Source organism: Coccinella septempunctata, chromosome 1 (assembly GCF_907165205.1).
Source record: "Coccinella septempunctata chromosome 1, icCocSept1.1, whole genome shotgun sequence".
NCBI classification, from domain to species: domain Eukaryota; kingdom Metazoa; phylum Arthropoda; class Insecta; order Coleoptera; family Coccinellidae; genus Coccinella; species Coccinella septempunctata.
Window position 1 is genome coordinate 39,807,125 of NC_058189.1, and position 17,409 is coordinate 39,824,533.

Consider the following 17,409-nt stretch of genomic DNA (forward strand, 5'->3'; position numbering starts at 1 on the left):
AGAAGTTATAATATAAGCATTATTGGTACTATTTCTTCATTTGACGTATTTCCATATAATTTGCATGCGGCATACGCATATATCTCATCGTTGGAGACCCTTCAAAGTCTATGAAATTGCAGATGAAAACCCGATCGAATTTATGACCCGTAGGTACTATTGGATAAGAACTATTCGGACTAGTGCAACTTGCATTCGAGCGTTGCGCAATGCCTTTCTCCGATCGGTTACTTTCCCTAGTAAACCGATCAAGTAGGGTAAAACGAGAGTATAAATATCACCTAAATCCATGTTGCGTTTATATTTCTATAAGTGCATTTTATCGAAAGTGTAACGAAAAATGTGGTCAATAGTTTTGTTGCTTGTATTTGGCAGTGCGTTTGCCAGGCCTGCTTCTCAACCCTTATATCACAGTCAGTACGTGAGTGCTCAAGCTATTCCAACAGTGCAGTATAGGACACAACCTGATGCAACACAATATCTTACACAAGTGAACTACGGGAGGGGTAAAGGGCAAGGTCTCCAACAATATTCAACACATCAAGCTGCAGATAGACAGGTAGACAAAAAAGTGAATTGTATGTTCGAACCCGAACCAAAAAAAGTCACATTTTAGAAAGTAGAAGCATTTCTTGAGAAGGAAATATGTTCTGTAAGCAAATTAAAAAAACACATCTACACATATTTGGCGAAACGTTAACGCTGTAGAAACGAATGAGCAGGAAGCATGATAAATTGAACAAATACATGGTTTTCAAAAAAGGATTGATACATCGCAGTGGGCTTTGATTTCAAACTTAATATCATAGAATGTCAAAATTAACGCTCAATAGGAGGTTACAATCAGGCTTAGGCCTTATCTTTCTGGAACAAAGTTTAGTTGAGTGTACGATACTAATTGATATACCATTAAAAAATTCAACATGTTGAGTAAAGAGATAATATGATGCGAAAGTGCGTCATTTGCGAAAATTCGCAAACATAAATGAACGAAAAATAATTTTTTTAAAGTAAAGAAAAAGAACGTACGAAGGGCCGACTTCAAAATCGGAATTTAACAAAATTCCGAAACAGGATAGATGCCCATGCACAGTGTTCTATGGAGACATGGATCATTTCTCGATAGACAGAGGGATTTATGAGAGATTTTGATATATTTTTGAATATATTTATGTTTTGCTTTAAACGAATACTGAAATTCATTTATATTGTGAATGCCAATGCCAATACTGTGATCGCCAATTCATCAGAAATATGGAAACACCCAGTTCCATATGAATATCAATACTCGTTGAAAAAGCAACCTGTATTTTGGGTGATGACCCCCATTCCCCATTGCCATAAAGCACTGTAAAAGGTCGACATATAATTTATTGAATATGCCATTTGAAAAACAAAGTTGATATTTACCTCAGTTACAACGGATGTGACAGAGACTTGAAAAAATCGCAGATTTTTCCGTCATCCCGTATAACACACTGAAAATAAAATTCTGCAAAATATCTATTTATCCGTATAATTTTGGTCCGGTCAAAGATTATATACTGAGTATCCTCCGTAGGATTGCCTATTAGACGTTTATAGAGAACTGATCACAATTTCGTGCTGAAAATTTGTAGGTTAGAGTTTTAGATTACAAACTTTCCCCCTAAAATATTTTCAAATCTACGCAGCTTCCGGTAGTACCGGAAACAGCGTACTACTTTTGCATTTCGTATGGTACACGCAGTATATCTTTGCATCGCAGTAAAACTCTGATTTAATGGTAATTTCAACATTTTGCATTATGTAATGTCTTCTGGAATAGCTAAACAAGGAAACTACAGCTTTGATTTGAGAATTGAGAAAGTTTTTTTAGTATTGCTTAAATGCTAAGGGACAAAACCATTATCTAGAATTCTACAGCCAGAGAACTGCTTTAAGACAACTTGCCTCAAAGTGTGAGGGAGGAAAACTCACTCGAGAATGAAATAGACGATGATGGAAATTCTTACCTCAACTTCATCATTACTATAACGGTTACAAAAACTCTATTATATACATTATAAGCATCATCATTCATGTTTGGTTACATGGTGAAAGATGGTTGCACGTTTCATGGTATCTAGGACACGTCATTGATTCAAATGGTCTTCAATCAATGAAGGATAAAACTAAACATGAATTCAGAAGGCACAACACCACACTCTGGGTCATAATTCAACGGTTTATGAGTTATTGGGATTCTCATGAAAAAATCATGGAAGCAGGAGATCACCGGTTTAATGTTTCTGCTCGGGTCGTTCGAAAAACAAATCTTCACCTTTTTCAATTCCGCCATTAGGTGGTATCAAAACATTATTATTTTTTGCTGTTCGCAGTGTTCGCACCGAAAATGTACATGGTGTCAAATTCATCGAAATTCGAGCTTCTAAATTACAAAACTTACATTTTTCATTATCTACGACGATTTTACCTACAAAAAGAGGGAGTAAATAAAAACTATATCTCATATAAACATTCAAGAAAATTTATCAATAGAAATTTTGGAAAGAGTCCTTTATGGATTCTCAAAAATATCAAAAACAGTTTATTGAGTGCAATTAATGAAGTATAGCAATTATTAATCGGTACATTAAATTTTAGTTCCATTCTGTGGTTTCCGAAAGTCACACAGTAATCAAGCTGTTCGAAATTGCTGTTTTCCCTCATTCAAGTCTTCCTCGACCACTCTGAAAGTTTTAATTTGTGTAGGAGGATCTTTTAGGAAACCTCTATTCTTTTTTCAGGTAGAATCGACTGAGATAATAAAAAATGTGAGTATTTATTTGGGAATTTTCAGGTTTGATGAATTTTGTTTATACAATTGAATGATCTTTCCTTCTATAACCTGTAGATTTTCGGGCTTAACAGTCTTTCAATACTGATTAGGCAGTATTGAAAGACTTTAAAATTGTGACGTTTCCATCAAAATCATCACAGAAAATATGACCTGAAATATTCGTACCTAATTTCTTTCATATATATATATACCTACGAATCAGTCTACAGCGTTCTCCAACGTCTTCTGATTTCCAGCCTCCATTTTTCTCTGTCCTTCCAGAGGTCATCTTCAAAGCCCTTTGATCGCATATCGTTCATAATCCCTTTTTCTTCTTCCGTGCGGTGTCCATTGGAATATCTGTTGCGGTAGCCTATCATCCTCCATCCTTTGGACATGTCCGTACCAACGGAGCTGTTTTTCCCTTATATCTTCGGTCATTTGATGACTTACTCTCATTATGTCTAGGATGTTCTCATTTCTCACTCTGTCTAATCTCGATTTTCCTGCAGCTCGTTGCCAGAAATCCATCTCCGTGGCGTCGAGCAATCCTAACGACTTTTGTTTTAGAAGCCATATTTCACTGCCGTAGGTTGTGATGCTCTTTATTATGGAATCAAAGACTCTGTGTTTGTTTTCCTTCGTGATCGTCTTATACCATAGAATTCCGTTCAGTTGTCTTATTGCCATTCTGTTATTTCGGTGTTTTATTTCCTCGTCCATATTTCCGTCATTTCTGATGTGTACTCCCAGATACTTGTATTTGATGCATTTTTTGACGACTTGTTGTTCTAGTACCAGATCTTGTTGCTCTCCTCCGATGCACATATATTCTGTTCTGCTGATATTAACCTCTAGGCCCCAATTCCTGTATTCCTCTATGAGTTTACGTGTCATGTATACCAGGTCTTCGTAATCCTGCGCCAGAACCACCTGATCGTCGGCGAAGCATAATGTGTACAGGATGGCTTCGTTTAATGGTATGCTCATACCTCGGCATTTCTTCTTCCATGTTCCAAGAGCTTGCTCCAGATATATTCTGAACAAGGTGGGTGACAGGCAACAGCCCTGTTTCAGACCTTTGTCCACTCTGAACCCTCTTGACAACCTTCGTCCCTCCTTCACTTGACACCAATTTTTTTTATATACCTCTTGTATGGCCTTGATAAGATTTACGCTTATATTAGTTTTCTCTAGGGCCTCCCACAGTTTTTGTTGGGGTACACTATCATAAGCCTTCTTTAGATCTTTAGAGAAGATGTGTTTCTTGATTGACAGCTCTTTTCTTTTCAATTACCTGTGTCAGAGTGAACAGGTGATCAATGGTTGATCTACCCGCTCTGAAGCCCGCCTGTTCTTCGGCTTCCATATCCCGATATTCGTATTCAATCTTCTCTTTCAATAGTTTTCCATAAACTCTAGAAATTGTGCTGAGTACTGCTATGCCTCGAAAATTGTCACAACATTCCTTACTTCCCTTCTTATGAATAGTGGTTATGTATGAGGTCCTCCTTTCTTGGGGTATGCCCTGTCCACTAAGACACCGTTGGAATAGATCAGCTAGAAGTTCGAATAGTTTGTCAGTTCCGTATTTTAGCAGTTCGGGAGGAATGTGTCCCGGGCCTGGTGATTTCCTGTTTTCGAGTCCATGGCATAATTTTCTGACCTGTTCTTTGGTTACTTTGATAGGTGATGCCGTAATTGAAATATGGTCGTTGGTATTTCGTTATTCGTATTCTGGCCTTCTTTCTGTCAGTAGTTCGCTAAAATAGTTATCTTACTTCTTGAGAGATATGGGTGAAATGATATCTTTCTTATTTTGGTGCCGTAGGGATTTTATGGTTTTCCAGCTTTCAGTGCTCCTTGTCCCTCCAATGTATGTATTTATTCGAATACATGTCCTTTCCCAAATTCCATTTTTCTATTCTTGGATTGCCTCATATAATTTTTTTTTTCGGCTTGTTTATTTTCTTTTTTACTCTGATCCGTTTGTGTATTTAGATACTTGGTATATTTCGCTTTTTTCCATCTAATTATTTCTTCAATTTCCCCATCCCACCAGTATGGTATTCTTCTTCGGCACTTCTCTCGCTCCCCCAAAGTCTCTAACGCTGCTTCCTTCAGGCTTTCTTTTATATGCTATAACTATAAAGTTGTTGGGTGGTGTCAAAATGTTTCTTTGTGAGTTTGTTGTCTAATCTGGATCGAAAGAGCTGTTTAATGCTTTCATCATTGAAACCCTCAAGGTTATAGCTGGTACCTGAAATCTCTTGTTCTTCCTCTGTCGGCATTATTGTTTTTGTCTTTTTCGGTTCAAAGGGGAGTATTTTGGCCTTCACCAGATAGTGATCGCTTTCGCAAGTCACTCCTCTGTAGACACGGACATCTTGAATCTTCATCCTTGACTGTTGGCGCACGATCACATAGTCTATGATGGTCTTTAGACATTTTGTTGGTTTAATCCAAGTATACTTATGAGTTGAGCGATGTTGAAAGAATCCGTTAGTTATTTTCAGGTTGTTTTGTGCACAAATTTCTTTCATGAAAATCCCAATAACTCCCAACCATCAATTTTTTACACAAGGTTTGGCATAACCTTGAATTTGCCATAAAATCAGCTATCTAATGGTTGAACGGTATATATATTTGAATAATAATAAATAGTAGACTGCTTGCGGAGCAACTGGAAGCTGCAATGATCTGAAAATACACAACTGTGATTACTGTTCACTAAAAACGTCTAATAAGCCATCCAAAGCATGGCATCTATATAATATAATCTTTTGGTCCTGGTGGTCAGAGTGCGTGAGCACCGGAAATATACAGACGTCTCGTATTTCTCTGTACGTAAGAAAGAAAAGAGATGCCGAAAGTTTCTGACAAAATCTGCCATGGAATATGCCTGCATACACTCAATATCTGTAGGTATAAACAAACTTTCTTTCAAATGACAAATAAAAGTTTCATTCAATGAGAAGAGCCGCTTACAAAATAATATTTTATTATTTTGTGGAAAAAAAACTTCGATAATTATCATCGTATCATTTTTATAATTCAATTCGCATCTTCAAATCAAGAAGAAAATAAGAAGGCCGGTAAAAACTTAGAGTTCATGATACAGGAAATATTAGAATTTGAATAATCATCTATGATTTAGTGTTTTGAGTCAATCAAAAAATTCCATATATAATACTGCTTATTCTAAATTGGTCATATTTAATGATAGTTGGGGAGCCGAAGAAGGAAATATAAGGGGACATACCTCGGACCCTCTAGAGTACGTCTACCAAAAATTGAACCTGTATATAGGGGTAATTGTCTAGGACAGCCTGTCAGAATAGTAAAAAAAACGATCATTGTACATACTAGAGCGTGTCAGATTAAGATATATGTGCTTAATTACATGTAACTAAGTATATATTCTCTTAATCTGACAATTTAAGCGTTCCGAAAATGTGTAGGAGGGCGCCAAAGTTAAAAAAAAAAGTCACGTATACATTCTCGAGCGCGGTTGTGTTTTTTCTTATTTTGAAGCTAATGATTCAAAAATAACGGAAAAAATTTAATCTGACAGTTTTAGCAAGCCAAAACAATAAAAATTGGCCATAATGGTCACAAAACCGTTTTTTGAATTATCTCTTCCCGTGGGCTTCAAATCTTTTTCGCATCCATTATAAAAGTTGTGGAGTATAACATTTTCAACAAATTTGGTCCTAAGCAATTTTTTCTACGTTCAATCGTTTTTGAGATATATGGCGATTAATGCGAGGAGTTTAGCGATACATGCTGAAGCGAAAATTCACTCGTTGGAAAATAGTACATTCTAAGGTTCAGTCAGAGACTAATTTCGAAATTGTCATCATAGAAATACCTTGTCATTTTGACAATTGGATGAATGTAGATTAGACAGGGATTCTACATTGACCTTTCCCTTTCGCATGTGTGGCTAAGCTCTTCGCCCTTATCACCCTCTAACTCGAGAACGGTTGAGAGTACCTATGTAAAATAGCTTCAGACAAAAGTTGTGTATAATTTTATTATCTACAACTTTCATAATGAATACAAAACCGATTAGAGGTAGAGGCAGTGGAATTTTCGAAAAAAAAAAGCATTTTTATCATCTTCAAAGTGTCAGATTAAGAAAACTCCCCCTGATTAGTGTCAGATTAATGGGTCAACACGTCTACAACACCGAGATTAACCATCTGTATGCAAATCTGACTCGCTCGAGTATGTACAAGTAACAATTTTTTAAACATTTTCAAAGGATGGCTGTGATCTTGCGTCACGTCCAAATTGTCAGTACCTTGAAAAGTAGCTTCCTTTGGGTCCAATTAACATCCTCCAAAAATCTGACACGCCGGAAATTTTTGATTGGCTGATTTGTTTTCTTTTGTGGTTGGGTCATTTTTTGTTTGAGTTTATTTAAGTTCTTGCCACTTGTTGCATTTTTTTTTCTGCTATTGAGCTTTTGACTTTATCCTATATTGTATAAAACAATCTTTGGATGAATAAATTCACTTTACTTTACTTTATTTTACTTGACTTCATAATTATATAAAGTATCTGACACGTTGACGATTTTTTTCAAAATCTTTGAGATCCTGCAGACGCTTTTCCCACCGCTGAAAGTGCATACATCATAGAACCTTTTTTTCTTTCTACCTTCTTATCTTCAAAATCCACTAGGTCTCCACGACGCTCGAGTAAATCCCGATTTAGCATCATCGGCTACCCAACTATAAGGATTTTGATTAGTTTTGAGCTTATTTCCTGAAGAGCAAATATTTGATGACTTTCGGATTCATCTTATATCATCCAGTTAGTGGAATCGCTTTTAATCAAGTTGTTTTCACTTCTGTAAGATCGCTTCTGGATCCCCAATGAATCCCAAATGAATTGAATTATCTGATCACTAGTTGGAAAGTCCTCGTATTGTTTTCAGGCACAAAAGGCCCAATTTGGAGGTCCACATTATCTGCAACAGATTCAGGCTGCCCAACAACAAGCCGAACCGCAAGAAAATTATCCTGTACAAAGAAAGGCAACCCTACAATCCTTCGGCGGACAACAGCAACAAGTGAGATACGTGCCACAAAAACCAGCTGCTCAGGGATATAGACAGAATGAACAGCAGAAAATAGAGCAGGAAGAAGAGGAGGAATACGACGTGAGTTTTTTTTGTTTATGTTTCTATATCGACTTTTCTGATCTTGAGCTATTAGTAGGTATATATTCATCCATCTGAAGATGGTTTTGTGAAAGCGAAACAAGTGAAGCAGTTAAACACCTCTACATAACCTTCAAACGTTATGTAGTTACTTAGTATTTTATATCGAGTGGTATTATTTGCTTATGTTTTTTTTACTAATTTAGCCCACCTCTAGGGTTGAGTTACCTTCTCGAATTTTTTTTATATTCTGCTTTCGGATATTACGTATTCGAATTATATTCCCGAAAATTATTGAATGTCTATTGAATAAGTGTCTCACGCAACAATACCATATTGACGAATGAAATATATCGACTTTATTTCGACAATTTAGTGATGTCGCATGCAAGATAAATCAAGTAGACCTATAGACGGAGAGCCAGAGCAAAAAAAAGTCTCTGAATTTCTTAAGCCTGGTTTTTTCTCAGATGATTACAATCATAATATACAATAAAATGCTGCGGTCAGTCAAGTGGATGTTAGAACATGTGCCTCTGGTGCGCGGTCAAACATGTCGTGATTACCGACATAATAAAATCAATTTCTTAAGGCTGAAACTTTATAAACTTTCGTGTTTTAGTATGTAAATCAAAATTATGATAGTCAGTCAACGTCCGATCGGGACACAGCTGTTCAGTCAGCTTCAATGTGCGTAGCGTCGTTTATAAGGATGCAATTCGTTTATTAAGCGTGAATTTTTTTTTTTTTACTACTACTGACTATATTATTGATAAATAAAATGGTCAGTCAGTCATTCCGTAGAACAACGCCCGTCAGTCAGTGAATAAGAAATTAAATTTTTTCGCTCCCTATAGATATTACATCATAATCATTCAAAGTATAACACATTTATTTTAATGAGCAGTTCTTTAAAATTTCTTTGAAATCTCAGAAATAAAATTCGTTCGAAATCAACAGGATACTTAACGAACATGGGTATACGCACAAGTAAGAACTCATTGATTTTCAAACATTTCTAATATTTATTTAATTCATTAACGATAACAAGTTATGAAGAATCATCACATGATTCATCATCTGAATCTTCATCTGAATCCATATCATCATTTTCACTATCGTGATCTGACAAGTCGAGCTCGGGTGTTGCAGAATCTGAAAAATAAATAAAATTCAGTAAAAAAAGTATTTTTGTGATTGTTTAATCCAGATAAAGATATTTCTATAGCTGTATTTTCTTGTAGAGGTTGAATAATGACATCTTGTACAAGTTCTGGTAATTGGTCGCCTTTGAACCAATCCAAGTCGTATTTCTCATCCACCAATTTCCACCCGTAGTCTGTAGGAGATAGCTCCGTTGGAATTTGACAGTGAGCATTACGCCAAATATATGAAATGAAGCTCGCTCTTAAGAACTGCTGCATCAATTACGATTGGCATGGTGGCATACTCGACCCATCTACATTCTTTATTTTAATTTTAAAAGGATCATTTGTGGTGCTTAAACATTTATACGTCTGTGAAGATAAAACGAATCTTGCCTCGTCAATTGATTTAATTTTTTCAAGCCGTATAAATGGCAAACAAACTCTTGAACCTTATTGAACATGTTATTCTGGTTGCTTGCATTTACAAGTCCAAGGTCAGCGAATGTTTTTTGAAAATCTTCGCTTTGCTTCATTATCTGCAGAGGTTTTTTTTTACCTTTCTTGTAAAAAGCTGGGTTAAAATCACATCCAGTCAAAGCATGCAGTCCAGGAAGAGCATTGCAAACAGAATTTCCCAATTCTTGATGCATTCTATACTGTATTCACATTTATTTTAGCAGTCGGTTGGTCATGAAATAATTTTCTCAAGTTTTTGTAACTAGAACGGAGTAAGGTTGGCCCTCGTGAAATGTCGTTGATGTCATAAAGCCGTTGCCACAACTAATATCAATTTTCATTACGAAAATTCCGAAAGTGATCGAAAAAAGAGACAGGGTTTCAGGAAGTGCTATTTAGAATTCAGGTCCGCTCATTCAAATAGTTATACCCTGATATTTCAAAATCCACAATACGTCAGACGGTAGCGAACATATTCAATGTAATAGAATTTATATAATGGTTCAACTGAATCTAAACGGCTTATATTTTAGCTGAATGTTTCCACAATCAGAAAGATTGTGAATGAAGAGAATGACAAAGAATTTCCTTCTATGGGGAGACCCAAAAAAGTGGTGGCATTTGAGAATTTTATGTTTGAGTGAATGAATGCGAAAAGTTTACTACAGGATTTTCGATGAATGTCATCGTAGAATAAGTTCCCGACAATTGATTTTTCTATTTTTCATTTGACTTATCCTATACATTGTAAATGCCTCAAGGTACCAATAAATACCTAATTATTATTCTTATATCAATGTATTCAGATAAACAGCCACAAATACGTGCCAGTTGTACTGTTAGTTGTTTATTCATGTGAAATTTTTGTTCAAAGGTGAAGTTCATCTTGACTTGAAACTTCCTTCAATTCCTTTTACTTATATTATGCAAGATGATTTTTGTTGAAGAATTTAACATTCTTGTAATTATCTGTTAATTCCTTCGGGAATTCCCAACCACTGCATCATGCATTTTATCTTCGGGTTAATATTTTTGAAATCTACAACTGACGTAACGTATTCAAACTTTAGCCAAAGAAGATAACGAACATTAACTCTCCTCAAGCTAGTGCATATTATGATATTATACTGATCTCTTGTATTTTCCATGCAAATAACTGGATTTGGTATGCCTTCAATCAGTTTGTATAAACTTCAATTATGTTCTTCACATATTTTCCGAAGAGATTCGACATTGTCATTAAAAACGTAATAACAGAAACATTTACGTAGAACGGGCAACATAGCGTTGATTTAAATCCCAAAAATGATTTGACAAGCGTCATAACCTCACATTTTCGTACTATACAGAGTGAAATGTGTCAAATTTCCATGGCCAACCGACTGCTAAAATAGAAGTGAATGGAGTATACTGACATTAATCATCCTTTGATGCTTTCCAGTCACACGTCCAGTCCAGTCTACGCACATTAAAGCTGACTGACCAGCTGTGTCGCGATCGGACGCTGACTCACTATCATAATTTCGATTTACATACCAAAATACAAAAGTTTATAAAGTTTCAGCCTTAAGAAATTGATTTTATTATGTCGGTGATCACGACATGTTTGACCGCGCACCAGAGGCACATGTTCCAACATCCACTTGACTGACCGCAGCATTTTATTGTATATTATGATTGTAATCACCTGAGAAAAAACCAGGCTTAAAAAATTCACAGACTTTTTTTGGCTCTGGCTCTTGGACTACTAGTAGAATCGGGTCACTGAAGGCATTTAATGTCATGTTGCTATTGTTAAACTGATGAAAGAAAAACAGAACTATCTTTTACCTTCAATTAAATACACGAAGACGGTTGGATCTTGGTTGATACAACAAGAAAAAGCTTCGAAAAATATTATTTCAATAAGAACGGCTCGAACACTGTTCTCATTGAACATAAGGAATCAAAAAAATATATCGTTTCGTCGTATCCACGAACAATACCAAAAATTTAATATAACGGGCGTTCAAAAAATTTCTTCAATTAGGTATACTATGGAATTTTGAAGGTTAATATTCTGTGACTGAACCTATAAACTGTATTTCATAATTTTGTATGGAAAGTGGAAAATTACTTTTCAAGAAGAATTAACTGTTGTTTTCACCCAACGTGCTAGGACCATATCTTTCATTTAGTCAGACCACAAGAATTCAAACAATCTGAAAAAATTTCTCGCAAAAATTTCAACCGAAATGGAGAATTTAAATACGTAATTGACATCAATCTTGAATGGATCGAGGTATTATGTTTTTGTACCAAAACGCTGCTAACTATAAATTATATTCATACTCCATTCACTTTCATTTTAGCACTCGGTTGTCCATGGAAATTCGACACATTCCACCATGTATACTTAGTACTAAAATGTGGGGTTATGACGCTTGTCAAAACATTTTTGGTTTTCAATCAATCAGCCCTATGTTGTCCGTTCTACGTAAAAGTCTCAGTAATCAGTAATCAGTATTTTTTCACAATGTTGAATAACTTCGGAAAATATGAAGTCGAAAATATATGACGAACCTAATTGACGTTTATACAAACTGATTGAAGGCATACCAAATCTAATTATTTGCATGAAAAATACAAGAGATCAGTTTTTAAATATATTTATTCTGCTATGGAAGAAAATTGAATTATTGAAACATACTTTAATATGCAGTAGCTTCAGGAGGGTTAATGTTGGCTATCTCCTTTGCCTAAATGTTGAAGAAGTTTCATCAGTTGTAGAATTTTAAAAAATCAACAGATGAAATGCATCTGCTGCAGTGGTGGGGAATGTGAATCTCTCGAAGAAATTAACGGATAATTACAGGAAGGTTAAATTCTTCAACAAAAATCATCTAGCATCAGTGGAAGTCAAGGTAATTAAAGGAAGTTTCAAGGCAAGAGGAACTCGTCCTTTGAACAAAAATTTCACATGAATTAACAATTAACATGGCAACCGGCTCGTACTTATATCTTTTTATTTTTAATATTTTGATATAACAACGAGTATAATAATAATAAAAAATGAATACTTTTTTGATACCTTAAGACATTTACAATGTATATAATATATATGTATATACCTTTTTTTGGTCTCCCAATAGATGGGAATTCTTTGTCATGAATATCTGCTGGATTTAATTTCGGCCAGTTTTCTGGTTTCTAAGAAAAAAAATTCAAAATTGCTTTTGGTGTCATCTTCATAAAAGTACCTTCTGCTCAAAAAATTTATATGAATCACTTTTTTTAACTATTCAATTACACCCTGTATATATTTGCATGGTTGTGAATTCAATTATGACATGTATGAATATTATTCTTGTGGAAGTCCAACCCCGGCTTCACAAAGCTTGATCCGGCAATTAACGCTGAATTAACGGATAAACGTCAATGAATTTTTTCGATAATTAAATAGTGTTCATTCAGAATATCATTCTCGCATCAAATTATAATCTGTATACGTCAATTCGAATACAATGCGTTGATATGGAAATATTGCCATTTTATGAAAGCCCTTTTTTCTCGTGAAATTCTAGCTTTAACTCCGATGTTGGATTTTTCGCCAGTGGTGTAAAGCAACATACTGTTGTTATATAACAACATGTGAACATATAGAAGCAGCAAATTTCTATTTTTCGTCAAGGAATTTATAAATATTAGGAGATCCTATAAAAAAAAATTTTATATAGTGGCTTGTTAGTTCATCGCCTCAATACGTTTTCGTCAATTTCTCGATGACTTTCGTTGCTATAGAAATGCCGATTTTTGTGAAATTCTGTTTTTCTGGAGAAATTTGATTTTTTCTTACAACAATAGGAGATATCGTTCAAAATGCATCAATAATAACTTTCGATTGAAATAATCATCTGCATTGACTTGCATAAGGGGACAAAGGATCAAAAAATATTAAACTTACCTACCTAATTTGAGTAAAATTTTCCACAGTTTTTCACCATGGGTATAGGTAACCTGGAATGCAGATTTTGTCTTTGTGGGCGTCATCGAGCATCATTAGTGTGCAATAAGATGTCTAAAACAATGGTGTGTGCACTTGTCACTTTTTGCAAGCATCAACATTTCAGAAAATCGGGGATATGGGATCAGTTTCGTGGCGGCGCCACCATGTCATTGCTTCTTCTATCCATGTTCTACCAAAGGAAGTCCAATGATCTCTCGTTTTATTTTGTTTTGCGTTCATATATCGAATATCGATCAACGAGTTCATAATATGAACTGGCTGGCCCATTTTGTCAGCTGTTAAGGATTATGTGTGATTTACACTTTCATTTTATTTGTAAAAACAAATCTGTCAATATTTTCAACACTATCGAATAAGGGTTCGAAGGAGTATTTACTATTTTTCTTCAGGATAATTTCCGTTTGACAAATTGAATTCGTGAGGGGGATAATTCAATATGATATTAATAAAACACAGTTGATTGGTCAAATATCCAATATATTCAGTTGACGGAAAGGTAATTTTCATTATATCTACTCAGGAAGAATATTTCAAGTAACAGACTCGAATAGATTTATGTATTTCTGATTCTCAATACATGCTCCCAATTCACATTACGTATTTCCAATACAGTTTCTTTGAAACATTGCTGAAGTTTCCATAAAACTTATATCGGTCCCGAATGTTCGTTCATCTCATTTGGTTCTGCTTCAAATTCCAACAACACCGAATTCTTAGCTGTAATTCTTGATTGTCCATACAGAAAACTGAACGACATGTTGAATAAATGAATGTTCTACATCCCTTTCTCGAAACTAATACATTTTCACACACCAATAATCGTTTATAAATAGAACATATTCGTGAGTCGTAGGAAGTATTCAAATTATTTTCAAATATCAATTGACAATGCTCTGTCAAATTCCAAACAGCGCTACCTACAGTGAGAAAAACGAAACTGATCCCATATCCCCACGAAATTAAAAACAAAATCGAATCAGTGAATACACCAGTGTTTAAGACATCTTAGTGCGCAAGTATCGCCTAAAGCAAAATCCTTTAATCGTAGTAAATTCTTCCAAGATCCCAAGACGACATCCCTATTGGATCAAGTTGGACTTATTCCTAGATGAATAAATGCCAAAAACTCTCAGGTAAAATCTAACGGAAATAAAGAGAAAATTACGAAGGCGTAGAAGGGCCACATAATATTTTAAAAATATTTTTCCTTAAATTCCGACTTTGAAGTCGGAATTTAGTTAAATTCCGAGTTCAAAGTCGGAATTTAACAAAATTCCGAGTTCAAAGTCGGAATTTAACTAAATTCCGAGTTCAAAGTCGGAATTTACTAAATTCCGAGTTCAAAGTCGGAATTTACTAAATTCCGAACTTCTACGGGGTGTTCTACGACGACGTAGATTTGTTACAATTACAGTTTGCTTTTCTACAAATATTCAAATTCATATAATACAAGGTGTTCCCACATTTATGATGAATGAATAATTATGTATACAGGGTGTACATTATTATTTGAGTTTTCTTCTATGAGAGGTCATAACAATGATATGACCTTTTACAGGACATGACATGAATATTTTTTTAGACATAACTGTTTTTTAGGTATAGTTCGGATATTTTATGAAAAAATTTCCTTCCTATATGTACTCGTGAGGTTATCTCAATGGACACGAAATCAGTACACCCCGAGGTACACCCGGTGTGCTTTGATGTTTCTTACATGAAGAAGTCATTACAACGGTGAGAAAACCTCAAATAGGCAGCTCTATGACGAATTGGTTCATTTCCAAATATGCTGAGATATTCATGAGAGGATTCAGATTTCACAAAATAAAAACGTTGTCTTTAATAAATATTGAACTTGATGTATTTTATTGGAGATAATTGTCATTAGGTCCATGTTTTTGAATAATTATGAGATTATAGTCGTAGACAGGTAGAGGTAAGGTTGGGCACAACCTCCCCCCACCCCAGTACTGAAATAGTAACCATAAAATGTCGTCGTAGAATAACACCCTGTACGTCTAGCCTGTATCGGTTTCGAAGTAGATAAAATTCCGACTTTGAACTCGGAATTTAGTTAAATTCCGACTTTGAACTCGGAATTTTGTTAAATTCCGACTTTGAACTCGGAATTTAACTAAATTCCGACTTTGAAGTCGGAATTTAAGGATTAATATTTTTAAAATATTATGTGGCCCTCTACGCCTTCGTAGAAAATACTATTTTCACTGAACTCTAATTTTCTTGTTCTTTGAAAAGATAAAGCTCAACAAAACGATTAAAAATTTCGAATAGAATTAAGGATTTTATCTTGCACCTCATTTGCACAGAACTGCTCTTGATCCATTTCAATACTTAGTATTCCTTGATTCAGTTCACAATTTATCATTATTGTTTTTCAAAAAAAGACGAATTTGACCAGAAAAACGAAATTTCATAAAATAGCTTTATTTCCACAGCAACGCAATGTATCGAGAAAATGATGAAAATATACCGAGGTAATATGATACCGATGATGATAATCCACCCAGCATTAACTTTTCTCAATTTCTTCGTCCAAAATCGAAAAATTTTTGCTGCCGTATATTCACACTCTGTAAGAAAAGAAGAGATTGAAAAAGTACCTTGTGCCAATGGCAAATAGGCGAAGAATGAGGCTTTGCATCTAGGAGTCAAAATCGATTATCATCGAAGTGATGACGAAGTTATAGCTATTCAAATTTAGGCAATTTTTCAGATGTTCCACTTTATTTGCTGCTTAGTTTATATAACTTGTGACAACTTTTCCAACAATATTTAAGCCTCGTTTCCGCTGGACGTGATCAATTATGAATACAAAATCTTGTCCAGAAACTAATTTGCATCTGTTGTTGCAATGATGTAATTAGCTGTGTGAGCAATATTGTCATAGGGGCACATCCAACCCTGCATATTGGAAACCGCAGGTATTCTTTCGCTCAACAGGACATCAGTCGAGCTTGTGACATGCAGCAATACATCAAAGATAATAACCTGCGAGGTTCCGTGTACCGCAGATTTCAACATGTATCAAAGATCCATTAAGGGAGCGTACTCAATTTGATTAATTTCTCTAAGTGGTTGCCGCCTGGACCCACTCGATAATGATATGACGTTCACCTGCAAATTGCTGAAGCCGACGTGACCTCGATCGATTCAAGTTGCATTTGGCGCTAGGTTCGACATTCTGGAGATTCGACACTGATCTTAACAAGCTGGTCGCCCACTAGTAAGAGTGATTATTTTCGAACAACAGAATAATTGAAGGAAAATGAAAACGAGACTCTATTGCATCAGTTCAGTTAATGATTGACTGTGGTGATACAGAGAGTCAGTGAAGGAAGTTCTTCGAAATCTTCAGACAAATTCTGAATATACGCATCAATAAAAATCAGCAACATGATCATCGAAACTTTATCTTTGATAATAATCATAAATAGGCCTCGCCTCTTCTGGCAAGTGAATAATAAACGAAAATCCTCTGATAAGGAATCAGAAAATGTTTTTCGAATCAGCAGACTCACTCAAAATATTAACACAAGTCGAGAAACATAGACAGAGATCATGCTTTTGGTCTAATTTGTCCTCGTCAGAGCAACACAACTCACACCCCGACGAAAATGATATAATAATAATAAGCCTTTATTCTCCAACAGATTTTTTCAACCCAATTAAAAAAGAAAAATGTGAAAAAAAAAATACAATAAGAAACACAACAGCACATAGTTATGTTCAACAGTTATACATAGAAAAAATCAATAGTTACAAAATTTAATTTAGAAAATATTCAATTATACATGAACTTGGAGCA

The 17,409-nt window shown here is 35.0% G+C and overlaps 1 protein-coding gene across 1 annotated transcript in view; it reads left to right on the forward strand.

Moving 5' to 3' along the window:
- Positions 1-268: 268 nt before the first annotated feature.
- The window catches only part of LOC123316965 (calcium-responsive transactivator-like), a 68,368-nt gene continuing 51,227 nt past the window's right edge, over positions 269-17,409 (forward strand). Inside the window, exons 1-2 of the mRNA XM_044903291.1 lie at positions 269-559; positions 7,746-7,970. Coding sequence (XP_044759226.1) covers positions 341-559; positions 7,746-7,970 — 444 coding nt within the window. The 5' untranslated portion in view covers positions 269-340. The remainder of the gene's footprint in view (positions 560-7,745; positions 7,971-17,409) is intronic.